The 21360-nt window shown below is 37.0% G+C and overlaps 2 protein-coding genes across 2 annotated transcripts in view; both read left to right on the top strand.

Annotated features, from left to right (window-relative positions):
- LOC126977229 (zwittermicin A synthase ZmaJ-like) overlaps positions 1 to 21360 on the top strand; it is a 66875-nt gene that overhangs the window by 35894 nt on the left and 9621 nt on the right. The window contains exons 2-12 of the mRNA XM_050825956.1: positions 10055 to 10177; positions 10895 to 11042; positions 11870 to 12003; positions 12147 to 12323; positions 14962 to 15188; positions 15593 to 15869; positions 16530 to 16697; positions 17311 to 17469; positions 17907 to 18046; positions 18268 to 18358; positions 19208 to 19420. Coding sequence (XP_050681913.1) covers positions 10060 to 10177; positions 10895 to 11042; positions 11870 to 12003; positions 12147 to 12323; positions 14962 to 15188; positions 15593 to 15869; positions 16530 to 16697; positions 17311 to 17469; positions 17907 to 18046; positions 18268 to 18358; positions 19208 to 19420 — 1852 coding nt within the window. The 5' untranslated portion in view covers positions 10055 to 10059. The remainder of the gene's footprint in view (positions 1 to 10054; positions 10178 to 10894; positions 11043 to 11869; positions 12004 to 12146; positions 12324 to 14961; positions 15189 to 15592; positions 15870 to 16529; positions 16698 to 17310; positions 17470 to 17906; positions 18047 to 18267; positions 18359 to 19207; positions 19421 to 21360) is intronic.
- On the top strand, positions 5606 to 8348 carry LOC126977201 (ethanolamine kinase 2-like). Its single transcript, XM_050825914.1, is given in 4 exon segments — positions 5606 to 5619; positions 7802 to 8130; positions 8181 to 8278; positions 8280 to 8348. Coding segments are annotated over 4 exon segments (510 nt in total).

The following is a 21360-nucleotide window of genomic DNA, read 5'->3' as shown; positions in this document are numbered from 1 at the left end:
CTTTTTGATATTAGAACTAGAGAGCATACGAGTCATCATGGCCTTTCGAGTTTTTTTTTTTCAAACCAGAAAAATCCCTATGAATTTGAAGACATATCATCCTGGAAACACCGTCGAAACAGCTTATTTTATGTCTTGTAATGTCTATGTTTGTGTCTTGTTATGTCGTGTATATTCGTAAAGTATGTTCGTAATAATTTTTTCTTGATAGCCGCAGGTGAATACCATTCAAATGGTTGATATCATTCGATTGTGTTTTTTTAGAAGAAACATAAGCACCATAGTAGACAGTGTCCCGAAAATCTTAAACTACTACAACCACTAAAACTTAAAAGATTTGATTGATCTAATTACACCTGAGTATTTTAAGCGAAATAACAACAGTTTGTTCAGCATATCTCGGTCTATAGCGTGTCCGGTGGAGCAGGTGCCCCGAATAGCGGACGTGAAGGTCGCCCGTGCTTAGCTTTACATTACGATCGGTTACGAAACACTCGCAGCAACGCTCCTCCTGCGGTCTGGTCTATCTGCAGTACCTCCAATATACTAATTTCGAATTGAAATATGCTACTAATGAATTATAATTATAATAAACTAGCTGCCCCGACAGACGTTGTTCTGTAGATAATAAAAAAATAATGTTTTATAGGAATTTGCCAATAATATTTCAAAACATCAAGAATTGTATTGTTAAAAATGCTCCCTGTTGTTCACAGCGGAACTGTCAAACCGTGCGTCACTAAATTCTCTCATAGAAAATATGTTCATACAAAACAAATATTGAAAATAAAAATAATTATGGATCCCAAATCGAAATAAAAACTATCCTATCTCTCAAGTTGGACCAAACTGCAGTCAATGAAGTAATCCCCATCAAAATCCGTTCATTAGTTTAGGAGTCCATCGCGGACAAACAACGTGTCACGTAATTTATATATATTAAGATTAATTATAAAGTTTAAAGTGTTAGACATAATGTAACGCTTCCAACAAACAATTGTTGTTTTGTACTCGTGTATAATTTTTCACTTCTATGGGCAATCCCAGTATTTTCCATCTAGGTATAGTAAAAGTATAAATTGCACCCTCGTAGAAATCGCTAGCAATCTACCCTCGTTATACTGTGTACTATTTTTTACTCTTGGCTTTACAAATAAACTTAGCATATTGTTATAACTGAAGATAAACCAAGAATATGCAAAATTTTGACTATATAGCTTAAAACACTGTCAACCTCTACTATTTAGCACTGGACTGGCAGCTGTCAAAGTACTATTGTGCCTGTTTAATATTCGCCATTTTGGCGCTGTTGGTTCATGTAGCGAGAATCTGTGGAACTAAAACTAGTGATGACAACCGCAGCTAAACAAACATCAATAGGAAAACTATTTACAAATTAAAATTGTAATTTATTAGGTACGTTGATAGCTGAAGTATAAATAACACGGAAAACGACCGAAATTAATTGAAAATGCAAAAATACTTCAGAGTATTGTACGTTTCTCTCGCATCCATTCGTATTATACGCCAAATTCTCTAGATGCTCGCGAGTGGCGCTTCAAATAGGCATAAAAAAATTGCTGTCAAACTTAAGGAACAGCCTGCCCAGTGGTATTTATACAGGTCAGTGCTGTCATTACAATGATAATTATAAAGTTTTCCGAATTCACCAGCCTTGCAATTAACGCGAGAAACTTTATACGCCCGAATAAACCAAACGTAAGCGAAACATTTGGTATTTGTAAACATCTTGGCTTATTCTCAGGTATAACTTTATACTGATCACTTAATGCAGTAATGAAAAATAAAGAAATGCATATGAAAAACAAAAGAAAAGTATTTAATACGTGCATTGACAGAGCAACTAGCCTACAAAATAAAAATTTGTCAGAATGGAATAGAAAGAAGCACAGTAAGTAGGAGTTAAAAGAAAGGATCGTGTGAAATTGAAAGCCATTAAAAATAAGAAAAATTTTAACAACGCATACAAAACATTCAAACAATTAAAGTGGAAATGGACAGGTCATATGATAAGAGAAAAGACAGAGAAATGGGCAATACTAATAACTGAATGGCACCCACTAGACAGAAAAAGAAATAGAGTTAGACAGCCTATGAGATGGGAAGATGGCGCCAAGAAAATAGCGGGGCAACTATGGACTCGTACAGCAAAAGATAGGACAGAATGGAAATCTTTGGAGGAGGCCTTTGTCAGAAGACAAGCTGTACCCCTGTTATGGCACTTGGCAATTTGTACAGCAATAAAGGCTTTTTTATTTTATTTTATAACTTTATGCCAATTTTATTAAGGCCGTAAGATTATATTAATAGAGCAATATTGAATTAAATCTAAAACGAGTATCTATACAATGACAAATCGTGCCGTGGCTAATAAACAGAATTGATATTTATTACTCTGAAAAGATTAAAGGTCTCGGGCATACTTAAGTTGAAAAATTAGCTTTAACTTGGTATTGGTCACACAGCACACAGTACAACATTTCTACCTCATGGTGGCCACAATATCACTGACCAAAAAACATAAAAGGAATCACTAAACACGTCGGTGGACAGTAACGGTCACAGGCGTCTATGTAGCTAAAAGTGATACGGCAGTACGCCTGTCGACGTCTGAGTTTTTACTTGCGTAAAATCAGTACGCCAAACGACGACTGATTTTCCATACTATCATAAGGAACGCCATGTTGTACTGTCACCACAGGTATAATTAAGACTTTAGTACTGTCACAACACAATTTCCAAAAAATCCCCAAATAAAGCACCTCCACGCTCACATTCAAGTTTTTTATGGACCTCTCTCTACGCACACTACGCTCATGGGCGTCATAGTTTCATACGATGAGTCGAGTAGTGCGCCGCTGCAGTGTTCCGACATGTCGCTATAAGATTTCGCGCGCAATTTTTATCTAAAAAGTTACTTCTGTTTATTTTCAATGAAATGAAATTTTATTGTTTTATGTATACTAAATAATAATTAAAGTCTAGTTGTAAATCTAAACAACGTTGATAATGTTTGTTGTGAACTCGATTTTGTTGTACTAAATTTGTAGCTAAATTTATTGCAAATATCTCGAGACTCGCTTACAAAAATAACAAAAACGACTTCAAGTCCTATTTGAATCGAGTGAAGACCCATTTGCTGGTGATGAAGAGTACGTATCTGACGATCAGTATCAAACATCCCGTGCCGGATGCACAATTTCAGACAATGAATCTCTTGCCTCATATACAAGTTGTATACGCTAGACTAGAGCTGCTATATCATCTGGCGTGTCAACATGCTCTTCGTCTAGTTATGTAGAAGTCGATGGTGATTTGTCATCATCTTCTTCGTATGTCATCATCTTCGTATTCTGACTAGACTCAACGTAATGAACATCATGAAATTATATAACACTGCGGATAAAAGCGTGTACGTATAGACGTAAAAAACGACCGAAATTAATTGAAAATGCAAAAATACTTAAGAGTATTGTACGTTTCTCTCGCATCCATTCGTATAATACGTCAAATTCTCTAGATGCTCGCGAGTGGCGCTTCAAATAGGCATAAAAAATTGCTGTCAAACTTAAGGAACAGCCTGCCCAGTAGTATTTATACAGGTCAGTGCTGTCAATACAACGATAATTATAAAGTTTTCCGAATTCACCAGCCTTGCAATTAACGCGAGAAACTTTATACGCCCGAATAAACCAAACGTAAGCGAAATTTCTATTTGTAAACATCTTGGCTTATTCTCAGGTATAACTTTATACTGATCACTTAATGCAGTAATGAAAAATAAAGAAATGCATATGAAAAACAAAAGAAAAGTATTTAATACGTGCATACTACCATTATTATACGGTTGTCAGACATGGGTATTGACAGAGCAACTAGCCTACAAAATAAAAATTTGTCAGAATGGAATAGAAAGAAGCACAGTAACATAGGGCCGTTGTGTCATGTCATATATTTTTTAAATATGTGTTATAACACTACGCCCGTGGGCACTGTATGAAAATAAGTAGTGTCTCAGTAGCCGCAACTACTGACACAGTACTGTCCACCAACGTGTTAAGTTAGGACATAAAAGGCATTTATTAAAAAAACAGCCAAGTGCGATTGGGACTCGCCCAGGGTTCCGTAGCAGCGAGGAACGTAATATATAAGTTATTTAGAAAGAATAATAATATTCAGATCTTAACTAACAAAGATAACTAACAATACTCTAAAACAAACATAAAACATTAGAAACAAAATAACTTATTCTAGTAAAATAATTTGTATTTTTTTTATTTTTTGTGGATCTGTTTGTCAATCGGCAAAGCCCTCCTCCAACCGTTTCCATTCGCGTCTTTCTTGAGCCACTCTGTTCCAAGTTACTCCGGCCACTTCCCTGATATCGTCCTTTAATCTTTTCTGGGGTCTACCTCTTTTCCTTTTCCCTTCCCTGGGATACCATCTTGTTACATACCATTTAGAAAGAATAATAATATTAAAATAAATAAATGAAAAAGGCAAAACGTCGTTGCTCAAAATCATACAGTGCAAATGAGCTCGCGTCATTTAAAAAAAACTACTTACTAGATCTCGTTCAAAACAATTGTCGGTGGCAGTTTGCATGATAAAGTACATCACATTATATTTTTTTAGTTTTATCATTCTCTTATTTTAAAAGTTACAGGGAGGGTGGACTTTTCACAGTGACTCTCGCACAAACAATTCAGTTTAGAAAAAAAACATTTTAGAAACCTCAATATCATTTTTGAAGACCTATCTATAGATAACCGACACGTATGGGTTTGATGAAAAATTTTTGAGTTTCAGTTTTAAATATTCCCCATATTACCCTCAAAATTTATTGTTTTTTCCTATTTCTGTGTGAAAATGTTAATGCGGTTCACAGAATACAACTACTTACCAAGTTTCAACAGTTCATATAGTTTTGGAAAAAAGTGGCTGTGACATATGGACGGACAGACAGACAGACAGACAGACATGACGAATCCAGAAAGGTTCCGATTTTTGCCATTTGGCTACGGAACCCTAAAAATGATTCCTTTCGAATACTTTTTGATGTTAATTGAAGCACCCGCTTGTCATTTGGTTGAATTCTTGTGACAGGCTTGCCAAATGCCATTGCTTGTGGCGGTGTCGGTCCATTTCCTTAAAATATGTTTGAGCGAGGCGACGGCTGGTCCATGCGTCATGCTATATGGCTAGATGATTCTGTTATAGGAAATTCTGATTCATTTCTTTAAAAAAAAATATTTAATTATACATATCTTTGTGATTATTAATTTACATTTATTTTTATGACTTACTCGTGTAAGGCATTGAGTAGGTCTATATTTGACGTTTGAGTAATTTAGTCGCATCACTTTACATATTATTTTGTAATTAAAATAATTTGTAAAACAATTAAGTTACAAATGTTCATTTAAAAGAGTGGCCATGAGTTTCCTGCCACTTCTTCTCATTAACACTCAACCTTTTCTGAAGTGGTTGTAGCTTTGAAAAAGAAAAAAACTTCGACATTCATAAGTGTCGTTTAATGATTCATAGACAATAAAATGATTTTGATTTGATTTGATTTACCAACATGCCCCGATCAACGTACTCCTTAATTAAGGCCTTGTGAAGGCCATGAAGCCGGTGGATCTATTTTTAACCGACTTCAAAAAGGAGGAGGTTGTCAATTCAATCGGTATTTTTTTTAATGTATGTACACCGATTACTCTGAGATTTATGATCCGATTTACATAATTTCGATGACCGACTTAAAACCTATAAATAGGTAACACATATAAATAATAGCATTTAATTTATATTAAAGGTAAAGGTGTATTAAATTAAATTTTTAGTTATTTGATACTTTTCAGCTTTTGAAGTCAGTTTTTTTAAACGTAATTTTTCTATCCCATCAAAAGATATTTCATAGAGAAATCATACCTGCTATTTCGTAGCAGCAAAAATATGGATCATATCTATTTATAAATGAAAAAAAAAATGATAGTATAAAACTAAATCGTCAGCATATACATTTATATTTCATATACATCTACATATATTATATTCATATTCATATACATTTATTGCATTCACGATGTGGTAGGTTATAGACGAAGTCTTACAGTTAGGTACAGCATATGAAATAGGGTTTCAATAAAGAGGGTATGGCGAATTAATATTAGGGGTATGCGTCATATAAAATTAAAACTTAATAAAACATTCTTTAGAAATATCTCAAGAGTTTCATGTACAACATTTCAAACAATTTACCTGTGGGAGGCTCCTTTGCAGGATGCCGGCTAGATTGTGGGTACCACAACGGCGCCTATTTCTGCCGTGAAACAGTATAGTGTAAGCATTATTGTGTTTCGCCCTGAAGGGCGCTGTATCTAGTGAAATTACTGGGCCATGTCTCAAAGTGACGAGCGCAATTGTAGTGCCACTCAGAATTTTTTATGTTTTTTCAAGAATCCTGAACAGCACTGCATTGTAACGGGCAGGGTGTATCAATTACCATCAGCTTAACGTCCTGCTTCTCTCGTCCCTTGAAATTACGCGCCATCACAGTACCACACAATAATGTTATGTTGTATTTAAGCGTGAAGCAATCAATGAAATCATAAATAATCACGGCAAACCATTAAATTACATATGACGTTTCTTAATCAGGAAATATTTCGAAGAATGCCTTGACCACTGAACGCTCTAGAACAGACATCTATTTTACGTGACAAGCAATTACAATTCACATTAACATTTATAATAAAGGGATTTTATTTCATTACTAATTTATTCCACGCTAATGGATAATTGATAACTCTTGATCCGAAACCATTTATGGTTCCGCAATAATCCATACTAATTCCGAAAGTATCAAAATCAAATCAAAATCAATTTATTCATTTAGGTCACGGAAATGACACACTTATGAATGTAAAAAATGGTTTTTCTCATTGAATTTACCGCTACTCCGTAAAGGCATCAAAATCAAGTTTTCACATTTTTATCGTTTTACAAATAATTTCAATTACACTATACCTATGCAAAGTGATGCAACAAACATACTCAAACGTCAAATAGTTACTATTTTACACGAGTAAGTCAAAAAGTAAATGTAAATTAATACAAAACAAAAGTTATTGAGTTTATAAGCGATTTAAAAAAAATATTATAACTTTTAAGAATTTAAAGCAGAGCTTCCGGTAACAGGATCATCCTGCCACTGTAGCACCCGTTCACGAGCATGACGCATGGGCTAGCCATCGCCTCCCTCGACCATATTTAGGGAAGGGGACGACCCGTCCCATGTCGCCGCCACAAGCAGTGATATTTAAGCCAGCATAACGAAGCGTGTCACGAGAACTCAAGCAAACAACAATAAAAGAATCTTAATCTACATATTTTTTATCTACATCTACAGTTTCGTCACTTTCGCGCATTGCATTCGTATTTCGCGGCAAATCGCGGTTAAGTTCAGTTCAGTTTATAGTGCGACATTTTTTTTATTTTTAGCTATTATTTATTCTGTCGTTGCGTTATCAAGCAGCTCATAAATATATGCCTGTAGAGATAGAAGAAACTGATTTGTATAGTTGTGTATTTAAAATCTTAAAAGAAATAAGACCAAATTGGTCTCCAGATAAAGTTAAATTTAAATTGTTTACAGATGGCATGTGGATAATATTATAGATATATTGATATATATATAACTATTCATCAAAAACTTAATTTAGCACCAAAAATATATGGTGTGTTTGCAAATGGTTTAGTATACCAATACTACGAGATTCGCAAAAAAATTTGGATCAAAAACAAGACTGTGGATAGAGTATGAGAGACTCAAGTCTCACTTGATGAGAACCGAGAGCCCGCTAGTTTTTGCTCACAATGATTTGCTTCTACGAAACGTGATCTACTACAACTGTCAAGGAATTGTCTCATTTATTGACTATGAGTATGCCGCTTATAACTATCAAGCATACGACATCGCGAATCATTTTAACGAGTTTGTTGGATTATCTATTGACGATATTGATTATGCGATATATCCGAGTGAAGAGTTTCAGAAATCATGGATCCGCACTTACCTTATGGAGTATCTGACCGTGACCAATCGTAACGGCCACGGCGACATATGATGATGATAACACATGAAATAGAAAGAGTATACGAACATGTGCAGCACTTATCTCTCGCTTCTCATTTTTTGTGGGGGATTTGGTCGATAGTGCAGTATGAGTTATCCGACATTGATTTTTATTTTGGGCAGGTATGCAGAAATTCGTCTTGGCAAATATTTTGAACTGAAAAATAATGTTTTCCGAGATTTCTAATAGAGACAAGTGATAAATTAAAATGTTAACCATGAATTGATATAATAAACCATTTATTTATTGTCCAAAATTATTAAAAACTGTAAAATTATACATCCTTCATAATATGCCTCTCAAAGCTATTATATTCTTATACCTTCTTATATATACCTTCTATATACCTTCGCACGACACGCCATAGGTTAGGATATCATCCCCACCATCTGGATGTATGGCGGTCCGCCACAGTGCGGTTTTCAAGGAGCTTTCTTGGAGTTAGCTTCTTTATGCGGTGTTTCCGCGACGATACGCATACTCCTTCCTTAAAGGCCGGCAACGCTCCTGTGTTTCCTCTGGTGTTGCAAGAGATTGTGGGCGGCGGTGATCACTTAACACCAGGTGATCCGTACGCTCGTTTGTCCTCCTATTCCCAAAAAAAAAGCTAATAATTCATGTATTTTTGATATACCACGCAATCGAATAAACTTAGGGTCGTATTCACCACTACCACGACTGCTTATGCAATACCATGAGACAAATAGAAAAATAGAGAACTTAGATATATTTTCCAATAATCCACAGGAACTCAAACGTAACCTACGAAAACATCCCAATTAATAAAAACCAAAAGGCATTTATTTTTTATCTTTTATTCCTTTTTTAATCTAATAATTGTAGTCTTACATAAGTAAAAGTCCATCATTAACTTTAAATTGTTATTTTCTAAGTTTATATTATGTTATTAGTTAATAGTTAGTAATAATAAGTTTGTAAGTAGTAAATAGTTAATTGTCGCAGCAGCAACTATGAATGTTGTGTACATTTGTTATTGGTACTCACATCAGTAATTTAATTTCTTGTAATTCTATATTATGTAATTGTAATATGTGTGTACTGTTGATGTTTCATGAAGAATAAATAAATAAATCAATGATTTACAAGAAGTACGAAAGATGTTACATTGATATTTGTTCCTATATTATTTTTATTACAAAGTTATTGTGATTAGGATAATAAAGTTATACAATTATAATAAACATGTCATGTTGGTTTCTTTTATTTTTGAGATTCAACATTTTTTTAGGTTAGTGTGTAATATGACCAAAAAGCACAAGTAGTAATAGGTAAAATATTGTATATTTTTAAAGTAAAACTTCTTAAGCGTCGTGATTTGAGAGTCGATGAAACGAAAAAAGAGACACACACATATATAAATTCATAAGATTTAACGTGGGAGAAAATGAGATAGGAAGCATTATACAGTGTTTTAGTACCAGGCAATCATAGTTGAAGAAAATATTGTCTTATGTATGGCCCGAGTATACCTTAATATATTCTGACGTCATACTCACGACGTATTACTACACAGACGCCAGGAGAACATAAACATGGTCGCGGTGATAGTAATGTCTTACAAAGCGGTTGACATCATGTGTCATCCTAGCAACATGTACCAGGACTTCATATGTAGTTTAGAGGATCATGCATATAGTACATCTTAAAATTATTATACAAGTGCTGACCCGGTAAATGTTGCTTTGTCATAATATAAATTAAGTACCTGACCCAAATTGAACTGAAGCCAAAATTTTTGGAGGTTTCACTTCTATCACGTGTGAATTGCACGTATGTTTTTTTTATGGATATATTTTGTACCAATCCTTGTATACGTATCTGAACTGTTCAGTGCGTGTCTTAGCTGTTAATATGGTGGTTATGGTTGACAGGAAAGATGGGTTCGTTGCCGCGAGTCTCCGTGACGTCTGGGGCGCGAGTGTCGGTGCAGGCAGCGCCGCTTCCCGACCGTCTACAGTGTCGCTCGGCAGACAGGACCGCCTTGCTATACTCAGGTATAGACATTATTATTAAAACTATGAAAAACCAAACCGTAATTATATGCCTACCCTACAATAATTCTATTCCATTACATTATTTACTGCGAGATCGAATCAGAAGTGAGGAGATCCGTAGGAGAACCAAAGTAACCGACATAGCCAAAATGATTGCAAAACTGAATGGCAGTGGGCAGGGCACATAGTTCAACGGATGGCCGTTGGGGCAGTAAAGTCCTCGAATGGCAACCACGTACTGGAAGACACAGTGTTGGTAGACACCCCACAAGATGGACCGACGATCTGGTCAAGATCACAATATGTTGGACGAGGGCAGCGCAGGACCGATCGTCGCGGAAATCTTTGGGGGAGTCCTTTCTCCAGCCGTAGACGTCTTCCAGCTGATGATAATGATGATGATGATTACATTATTTTAGTTTTAAATAACTTTTGTGGCGGCGAGAGACATCCCTGGCAGGAGTACCGGCTAGGGAGGACGGTCACAACGACATTCTCCTACTCACCTCCAAATCCTCCGAATCCTCAAACTTCGAACAACATCACCCTCCAGACACAAACTGCATAATTTTCGCTTTTATTCTAACACTTACAAAAGCTACAATATTTGTATTGAACTCTATCTCAAACCAGGAAATGATTTCCTGTTGACTCGCTGTAGCGTTCAGAGGTACCCTTAAAAAGAGTAGTGTATAATAGCCCTGTGGTGTAATACAGATGAAACGTGCAGCGTCCGAGTGAGCTACGCGGAACTGGATGGGAGGACCAACGCTATGGGGCGGGCCATAGCTGCGCACGCGCGGCCGGCGGGGCCCAACCGGGACCGCGATTACGTCATAGCTGTCTGTATGCAGCCCTCCCACAAGTAAGTTTGGTGGTGGCAGCAGGTGGCAGATCGAGCTGATACTCCACCTGGACATTGCACGTGACAGAGTAGATATAACGTCTATTCACTCTTGCATCGTAAAAAAATCAAAATATTAGTCTGTGGTTACGATAAACGATAAGGAAGTCGAATATTTGTTAAAATAGGGTCGATACGATATACTTGGAGTAATATCGTATCGTTCCAAATGTATTGTCGATTTTGCGAGTAGACCCCCAGATGCTTTGTTCCTGCCACCGATGACCGAGCTCTGCCGCTACATTCGGATCGGTCGTAGCAACGCACACGCTACGTAATGTACGCGGAACTTGGAATGTTTCATATTTCAGTGTGGCGTCACTTCTGTGAAGCTGTGGTGCTTCTGGCTTTGATAAAACCCATAATAATAAATCATTTAAATTCAAGATTCAACGTAAGTCGTCGTCAATATTGGTTGTTGGTTGACTTTTTTTTATGAAAATAAGGGACGATGCGAGCAGGACGTTCAGCTGATGGTAATTGATACACCCTGCCCATTACAATGCAGTGCCACTCAGGATTCTTGAAGAACCCAAAAATTCTGAGCGGAACTACAACTTAACTCGTCACCTTGAGACATAAGGTGTCAAGTCTCATTTGCCCAGTAATTTCACTAGCTACGGCACCTTCAGGCCGGAACACAGTAATACTTACACATAACTGCTTCACGGCAGAAATAGGCTTCGTTTTGGTACCCATAATCTAGCCGGCATCCGGTGCAAAGGAGCGTTCCTCTGGTAAAACTTATTTTGTACACACACACACTCACAGAAGTTGTATACCACCAGCACGATACTCACACTGCTGGCCACGTGGAAGGCCGGTGCCGCCTACGTACCCCTGGACCCCAGCTTCCCTCAGGCGAGGGTCTCCCACATCCTGGGCGATGCACAGCCCTCTCTCATCATATACGATGACACAGGTAAATCTTTGTTCTATTATAAATCTACGTTCTCAGATGAAATCCTCATCGGTTAGTGGGTGCTTATTAACAATTGGTTGCTATATATTGCCAGCTTTCAAACGAACAGTTGTATTTTTAAGTGTGTCAATTTCTTTGGACAGTCAACCCTTCGACGTTTGCTAGCAGCGGTGTGGCAGCCATATCGTTCGAGGAGCTATCACTGGAAGCCAGCTCGCTGCCGGCCGACAGACCCAGCGACACGGAAGTCCTGGCCCAGAACACCGTTGATACCATCGCCATTGTTCTTTACACTTCTGGGAGCACTGGCATTCCTAAAGGTAGGACTTTGATTGTTTTTTTTTTAGGAATAGGAATGTTCTGTTAAAATATCAGACTGACATATGGATGCCTTTAGATTAAAACTTTTCCCTGAAGCATATAAATATATTGTTTCTGTGTGACCTAAGGACAAACCAGCGAATGGGTCACCTGATGGTGTTAATCTCCGCTGCCCATGTTCTGCAATGATACTGCTGTCCCTGGTTCGATATTACAAGATATGACAGCGTATTATGGAGCTGGACACTCTGCAGAAGGTTCTTCATTCCACAGTGTGGTTGAACGAGGAGTTTGTAGAGACCTTGTGGCGAGTGCTATGATGTTGCAATTCTCTTTGAAACCCTCTTCATAATATATGAGGTAAAAGATGGCGCGACCTTCTTACACCGAATCTATTGAATCAGTTCTGGTAGCAAGCATTAAAATAGCTCAAGCTGATTCTGGGCAGTCTCGAGAAGTGAAATGTGAGGCCGAAACAGCGCCTTATACACGCTGCATATTTTCGACGTCCACTACAGGACAAATGCTTACCCCAAAGATCGCCATGACGTTAGCTCCCGCGGTGCCCTCATCCAACATATTCCGGCGACCTTGACCAGATCATCGATCCATCTTGTGGATCATCCTACTAACAATTCGCCTTCCTGTACGTGGTCGCCATTCAAGGACTTTACTTCTCAACTGGCCATCTGTCCGTCGAGCTATGTGCCCTGACCACTGCCAGATCCGTAAGAGAATTAGTGTCAGTGACATTGGTTCTCTTACGGATCTCCTCATTACTAAATCGATCTCGCAGGTGAAGTCCGAGCATAGATAGCCCTCTCCATTGCCCTCGAGCGACCATGAGCTTCTTCATAAGGCCCATAGTTAACGATCACGTCTGTGTTCCGTAAGTCATCACTGGCAATACACACTGGCTAAAAACCATCGTCTTCAGACACCGAGGTATTTAGGATGAGACGATTTTACAGAGCTTCCCAACCGCTGCCCATCCGAGTTGGATTCGACGAATGACAAACTTATCAGAAGAATTATCACGCCAAATTTCTGCGGAAGGGATTAACATTTCATTATTGTGTGACCGTTTTATTGGTAGTCCTTTGAAAACTCAGCACTGCGGTAGTTAGCGAGTCATTGAGGAAGGAGAATTTATGAAGCGTTAGATGATGGATGATATATCTTATTAAATTATGGAGGGTATCTTTTATATACTTGTCTTCTTCTCTGTCGACAAACGAAACCCTGAAATAATATAATCACTTCATTAAGTTGGTTAAAGCCACAAATAAAACTCTACCATAATAATATCGTCAAATACATAAAATAATTCGACGAATCGTAATTACAGTACTCGTTAATAATTTCCGCGCACTCAACTAGTTCATCAATACAAATATGTTTCCGTAGTTTTTATAGAAAGCTAAATGTTAAGTCGAGGCCACACTATGTACCATGTACTTAATGGTTAGTTGTGTAATGAAGGATCAACTTAAGAATATTCGTTACCTGAAATGTTCAACATTTGCGAAGAAAAAGCTTGTGTGCATCCTTACTACTAAAATGTTGAAGAAATTATTACAAATTTTAACCCAAAACATAGTAGTACACAAATGAACAAAGACTTAGAAATTGTAACAATTGCTTTCTTTAGGAAGAGACAAACGAGCGTTCGCGTCACCTGGTGGTGAGTGAACTCCGCCGCCCACATTCTCCTGCAACATCGGAAGAATCACAGGAGCGTACCCATATCTGAAAACACCGCACAAGGAAGCTCATTGCATATTTTGGTTGTACGTAAAAGCAACTACAGTAAAGGCCGCGCCTTAGAGGAACACCAGACATCCAGATGGTGGGGATGATAGCCTTGTTAGTGGCGTGTCGTGCAAAGTTGGAATACGACGGCAGGAATCAGGTGAAACAGCTCTTCGGAACACTACCCGTGATAAAGTAAATCTGTAAATAATATGAAAGCTCAAGAGTTATAAAGTGCTGGAGATTTATCAAATCGCTCACACATATACTTAATAAACGAACTATGCCAACAGTTTGAATATTTTTACATTAAATTTAACAACAAAAGCCAGGCTATGACCATGAGTAGCGAGAAGCCATCGCCTTCCTCCAACTCATATCTAATAGCATTGTGATTCTTTTGCGAGTTTATAAAATTTACTTGGATCAATCAATTCAGCTTTAATAAGTCTGATTGAATAATATTTTTGGATAAAATTACCAGGATTTGTATGAAAACGTGCTAACACTCAATATTTCACCAGGTTAGGATGAGCTAGGCTCAACCGAATTATCAATATATATAAACGAGAAAGTATGTTTGTATGTTCCCTAATAACTCCTAAACTATTCGACTGATCTCAATGAAATCTTTTGTAATAGATTCGTTGAAGCTCAAATAAGGTTTACATATAACAACGTCTGTCGGGTCAGCTAGTTATGTATAAGTCACGACTATTGCCAGATGAGGATTACCAACAAAACTTCGTAATGGCACTAAATGGTCTACTCTTACAAGCTATATTTAAATTTAGAAGGACTGACAAACGAAAGTAGAAACATGTTAATTTTAATCATGTTAAACGCTGCCTATCCAATATTATACCGGCTGATTGCACTGCGCAGGAGTCCGTCTGCCGTACTCGGCGATTTGCAACCGTCTCTGGTGGCAATTCCGCACGTTCCCATTCTCGGACACTGAGAGCACGTGCGTGTGGAAGACCGCCATCACATTTGTTGACGCTGTGAGCGAGATCTGGGGACCGCTGCTGCATGGGAGGACGCTGCTCATACTGTCCAAGGAGACCACGCGCGATCCTCAGAAATTGGTGCAGGTTTTGGCTGAAAATCAAGTAAGTTTCCTTTGTTATCATACTTAATTCGTACAAGTCCGCGACTTTGATAGCTTGGATTCCTGCACATGGCAGTCTGATATTAGATCGGTTGGATTTTCTTAATTATTTTAGATGTTTATTTTATGTAGCATATGTTATATTTGTAACATAACTCTGTTCTTAAGTAGTCACATGAAAATCAGTTTCGGAAATTAGTTGGACATGAGTAAGAACTGTATTAGGCGAATTTTTTCTGGAAAATATAACAACAGTATAATGCATTCAGTAAGAACTAATGATTTTGATGTTAAATACATATTACTTATATTTATTTATATATATGTAAAATTAATATACTTAACTGAAATTTAAGATGTATGGATTATTAAATCAAAGTAATTATTCAACATGTAAACTTCCAGGTGGAACGCTTAGTCCTGGTGCCAACGTTACTCCAGTCTATTCTCATGTGTCTGTCACTCAACCGGTCAGAACGACCTCTACGCCGGCTCAAGTTGTGGGTCTGTTCCGGGGAGACACTGAGCAAAGAGTTAGCTGCGAGGTTCTTCCAATACTTCGGTGACCATGACGGCTTCAAGCTTGCCAACTTCTACGGAAGCACGGAGGTCATGGGCGATGTGACGTATTACGTAATGGAGAAATATTCGCAGATAGATCTCTTTCCCACAATTCCTATAGGTAAATAAATGTCAGTCAAAGTAATTAATTATGTAAATGATATTATTGTAACGCAATTAGCTATAATTTTTGACCAGGCCTTAGATCAACAATCAATGTGAGTCTTTTCTTTGGACCGTCTTTATTTATATTATTTTATGCTTAATATTTTTGGTTATTCCAAGAAAGAAGTTCCACTTTAGAAATCTGTTAATGATGTAACAGTTTAGGTAGTGTACACAAACGGTAAACCGTTTTTGGGTAAACCTGTAGGAATAGCTATTTGTAGGTTTATATTCTAGGGTCTTTCTTGTTTTTTGAATATTGATGATTTACCTCTTGAAGTGGACGAGGGACCATGAGATTGTGTTATTTGCTGATGATTCTTCTATTATTTTAAAAGTGAATCTGGGTGTAGTTAATAAAGAAGTAAACAATGCATTTTGTGCAAGCAAACAATGTTTTAGATGAATAATTTTAAATCTTAAACAGAAAAAAACAGTGTTTACGAATAATATTATATACAAAACGCAGTAGAGGTACAAACTTCTGAACCCAAGGAAATTTATTTCCAGAAATAAATGTATATTTCCCTTACAATGACCCTTCTGGAAGAACGTCATGATTTGATATTTTATGAGTTCAAAAGGAATTATCTCTTTATAATTATTTTGTTTATAGGTAGACCACTGGATAACTGCGCTGTCTTCCTATTGGATGAGAAGATGAACCCGTCACGAGAGTCGGACACTGGCGAAGTATGGGTGGCAGGGCAGAACCTCGCTCGAGGCTACGTGGGCGGTCAGGCTCCTGAGAAGTTCTGCGACAACCCACACGCTTCACATCCAGGTGACATGATTTATATGTCTTGCTAACATTGTAACTATAATCACAACTTTTAACCGCCTGCATCTTATGCTAAGTCTATGTCCTTTTCGTCCCCATTATTTTAAAAAGGAATGTTTCTTCGTTGCTTTTTTCTATAAATATAAGCATAAGAAGTCGCAAAACCATAGAGGTCACCGCTGGTCTCATGTAATATCAGTTGAATCAAAGATGTGCTATCAGCCTTGGTGATGGGTAAACGCGCTCTTTTTGAAAATCCTCGTATCAAATTAACCTAGAAACAACGTCAATAAATATTATTCCACAGTTTTGAAGCTCGAGGAAGAAACTGACTTAGAATCGCACTACGGTGAAGTAACGCCACACATCCAAATGTTTAGGATGATATCGCAGTTTTTTAGCATGTAGTGCGATGGTACGAATTCGTGGAATCAATTTAAATAGGTCTTCGGAACTCTCCTTGTAATAAATGCGAAAGAAGACTAACAATTAAGTGATGTCTCTACGTAGTGCTAGGTATTTCATTTCATCAAACGCAGCTATTCCAAAATATTCAACATGATATTATACTTAAGCTGCATTATAATATTTGCCTTATAACAATGTTTCTGCACAGATTACAGCCGCTTATACCGTACGGGAGACTACGGTATTCTGTACAAAGGTGTGATTCTGTACGCGGGCAGAACAGACTCGCAGATCAAGATAAGAGGGCACAGAGTGGACTTGCAAGAAGTTGAGAGGGCTGTCGCGGCAATCCAAGGAGTTGAGAAAGGTATGCAACTGACCATATCTGTACCAATCTTGCTTTGAACATAGCAATTTACGAACAAACTAACGTAAGAGACTTATTTTATGAATTTCTTGGAAAATGAGAACAAAAAGCACTCCATAAATAATAGCATAATACTAAGTGTGAGTGACGTCAACATATTTGGAGTGACTTTTTGCCGTACCTACACTAAATTAAGTGGATGCTAACAAGTCAAAATGATATACCGACTGTTTAGTTATAATTATAAATCAGTGTTTAACTCTTATATCAATCTAGTAAAAGCCAATTCCACCTATTGCATTCATCATTATATTATTTGCTTGATTTTCGCATTGGAATTGGTTATTCGTAGATCTACCACACGAACATGTTTCTAATAGTATTAAAATAATAAATCAGACACTAGAAGATTTTGTAATATTTTCCGAATCAACTAGGTGTCGTATTGTGCTATGGGCTACAATATGGGAACCCTGAGATCCTGGCGTTTGTGAAGCTTGCCCCTAACGTGCGTCTTAACGGACAGAGGATTGAGAGCGCGCTGAAGGAGGTGCTAACAAACTACATGATACCTCAGGTAAGTCCTTGACATAATGACAAACAGAGATGTGGACTTCAATTCATGACTAAAAATAGGGCAATTTTCAATTCAATTCAAGGCAAACAATCTCCGACCGAATATAAGAAAAATACTGAATATCGTGAATAGGAACTTCTATGCAGATGATTATTAATGCACTATTTTTTAGCAAGTAAAATTCTTAAGCTAAGTCACTTTATATTAAGATTTAATTACAGGTGATAATAATAGAAAGTATACCACTTCTTGTGAACGGTAAAGTGGATAGACAACAGCTGCTGAAGATGTTCGAGAACACAAACAATAATGGTAAGTGACCTTCATCGTCATCATCATCATCAGCCGGAAGACGTTCACTGCTGGACAAAGGCCTACCCCAAAGTTCTCCACGACGATCGGTTCTGCGCTGACCTCATCCAACGTATTCCGGCGATCTTTGACCAGATCGTCGGTCCATCTTGTGGGGGGCCTACCAACACTGCGTCTTCCTGTACGTGTTCGCCATTCGAGGACTTTTCTGTCACACCGGCCATCTGTCCATCGAACTCTGTTTTGCCACTTCAGTTTCGTAATGTCGGTGACTTTGGTCCTCCTACGGATCTCCTCATTTCTAAGTGGTTAAGTCAAACAGATTTTACATCATTTCTGGTACGAGGGGCACACTGATCGGGAAATTATCGGGAATAAGAAAAACCACATGCACGGTATGGCTAAATTGTATTTTAATGTTTTTCCAAGTATTATCCGTCCAACTTAAAGCACTTTTCCATTCGTGCAAACCAATCATTAAAACAGTTATTCCAGTCTGAAGTTGATGTTGACAAAATGGCTGATTTGTACGCATCCACAGTTGCTTCGGAGTCTTCAAACCGTTGACCGCGTTATAAATCTTTCATTCTAGGGAATGTAAGAAAATCGTTTGGGCTCAGGTCAGGACTGTATGGAGGATGGTCCATCAGCTCATGTTTTCCTGCTTCAAAAAATCATTTGTCTTCCGAGCTCACATTATTGTGATGTATGATGCGACGTTTTGGGTTATTTTTTCGGAGATTTACTCAAAGATGTGTTTAACATTCTATCGAACAAATAAGGTTGGGTAGCAACACTATGTTTCATACATTTAACTGAACAAACTTTATAACGAGAAACTTTTTTTAGATGATACGATAATATCTCTGGACTATGACTATTCCGACGTGCACCCTGAAAATATCGAAGCAGCCCGTGCTTTGTTTGAGACGGTTGGAGAAGTTCTGGGCAGGTCGGCGCGAGGAGCAATATCTTTGAGAGCCGGCTTCTATGAGCTGGGGGGAAACTCTCTTAATTCAATATTTACCATCACCAAGTTGAGGGAAAAAGGATTTTATATTGGTGAGTGGAGTAATCCGCGTTTTGTTATTTGCCTGGCAGTATTTTCTTGGATGAGAATTCCGGGGATAGTATTACGTGTCTATAGTGGGCGTTTTAATCAAATCAAAATCACTTTATTCATGTAGGTCAAGGAAATGACACTTATGAATGTCAAAAGTTTTCTTTTCTTTTTATATTATCAGAAAGCATTAATGAGAAGAAGTGGGAGGAAAACTCATTGCCACTCTTTTAAATCAACATTTACAGCTTCATCTTTTAATAAATCATTAAAGATACTATAAAAAAAAAAATTAATTCAATTTTTTTTAAGGCGTTACTTTTCGGAAATCCATAATTAAACAAATGATTTCAGTTTTCTTTAGTGTTAATTCCTAAATCTATACGACTGACGAGACAACACGTCCTCAGGATGCCTCGTGTAGAGGCGAAACAAGTGTCGAATTGTTTTAAAAACAAATATAAAAAAGCGGAATTAACACTAAAGAAAACTTAAATCATTTGTATAAAGTTTCTATACTACAACAAAAATACTCAAACGTCAAATACTCAACGACTAACACGTGTAAATAAAAAAAGTAAATGTATATTAATACGTAATAAAAAAAAACCGACTTCAAAAACTGAAAAGTATTAAAAAACTAAAATTTTTATTTAATACACCTCTTATGCAAACCTTTACCTTTAATATTAATAAAATACTATTTTTTATATGTGCCCTAAACAAAATAAAACTTAATAAGTTTTATAAACAGCTTACTTACTGTAATTATTTAGTTTGTCTAGCCATGCGTGTCTGTCCGCTTGGGTTGTTTTGTTCTAGACGAAGCTATCCCGCTCAAAGTCACCTTTATTACATTTGGCTTGGCACCGACTTCAAAGCTATCGATATGTAACACATACAAATAATAGTATTTGATTAATGTAAAGGTTTGCATAAGAGGTGTTTTAAATTAAATTTTTAGTTATTTGATACTTTTCAATTTTTGAAGTCGGTTTTTTAAACGTAGTTATTTTTTATTTTCTACGTTTTAGTGTCAGTTAATAATAATATATAATCAACCTGAATGAAAACTCCAAAAAAAAAGCCGTACACAGAAAACAATTATGTCATCCAGGTAGACAAAATTTTCATATCAATGTTCATAAAATGAAAACTACTGAATGAACAAAATTGATAACAATTAACATTGATCAAATTGACTCCAAAAAGGGGGTGGCCCTTTTTGGAGTCGGTTAAAAATGAAAGTAATTGAGATTTTTTACATATTCGATCGCATAAGAGTTACGATTTGTATGGCGTCTATGATGTTATCCTCCTCTTTCACTAGATGGCGCTTTTTCGACTCCATACAAATCGTAGTAACTTTTCAGGGATCGAATAGGTAAAAAATCTCATACTTGGCACACAGTAGATGTATCAATCTACACACCGTAAATAAATAAAGGTATTTTACGAGCATTTTATCAGCTCAAGTAAATGCTTCTCTATCATCTAAATAGCGCTTTAAAGGGCACTTCCCAAACTTGAAAAAAATCCATACAAAGAAGTTTCAAGATAGAAATGAATTCAGCCACAAGCTAATTCGTCTCAATTTTTTTCATACATAAAATAAAGAGAAATAAATAGATCGAATTTTAAATTAGTTTAGCCCACTAAATTTTGTTAATAGAACAGGACCAGATATCTTCGCTCGTGCAAAGGATAGTAATAGCGAAAAATGTGATAATAAGTTTGCCTTTTAACCAACTTCAAAAAGGAGGAGGTTCTCAAATATCGGAAATCCTTTTTATATTTGTTACCTAAAAACTTTGGACTGGGTGAACGGATTTTGTTATTTTTGGAGTCGGTGTCAGCCAAGGTAGTTTTGTAACTACATACATACTTAAATGTGACATGTGCCTGACGCGACGTGAGGAGGCGAGAGGCGAGATCGGGGCCG

This window comes from Leptidea sinapis, chromosome 44, assembly GCF_905404315.1.
Source record: "Leptidea sinapis chromosome 44, ilLepSina1.1, whole genome shotgun sequence".
NCBI lineage: Eukaryota > Metazoa > Arthropoda > Insecta > Lepidoptera > Pieridae > Leptidea > Leptidea sinapis.
Note: the sequence above shows the minus strand (reverse complement) of the source record. Positions and strands in the feature narration are given on the sequence as shown.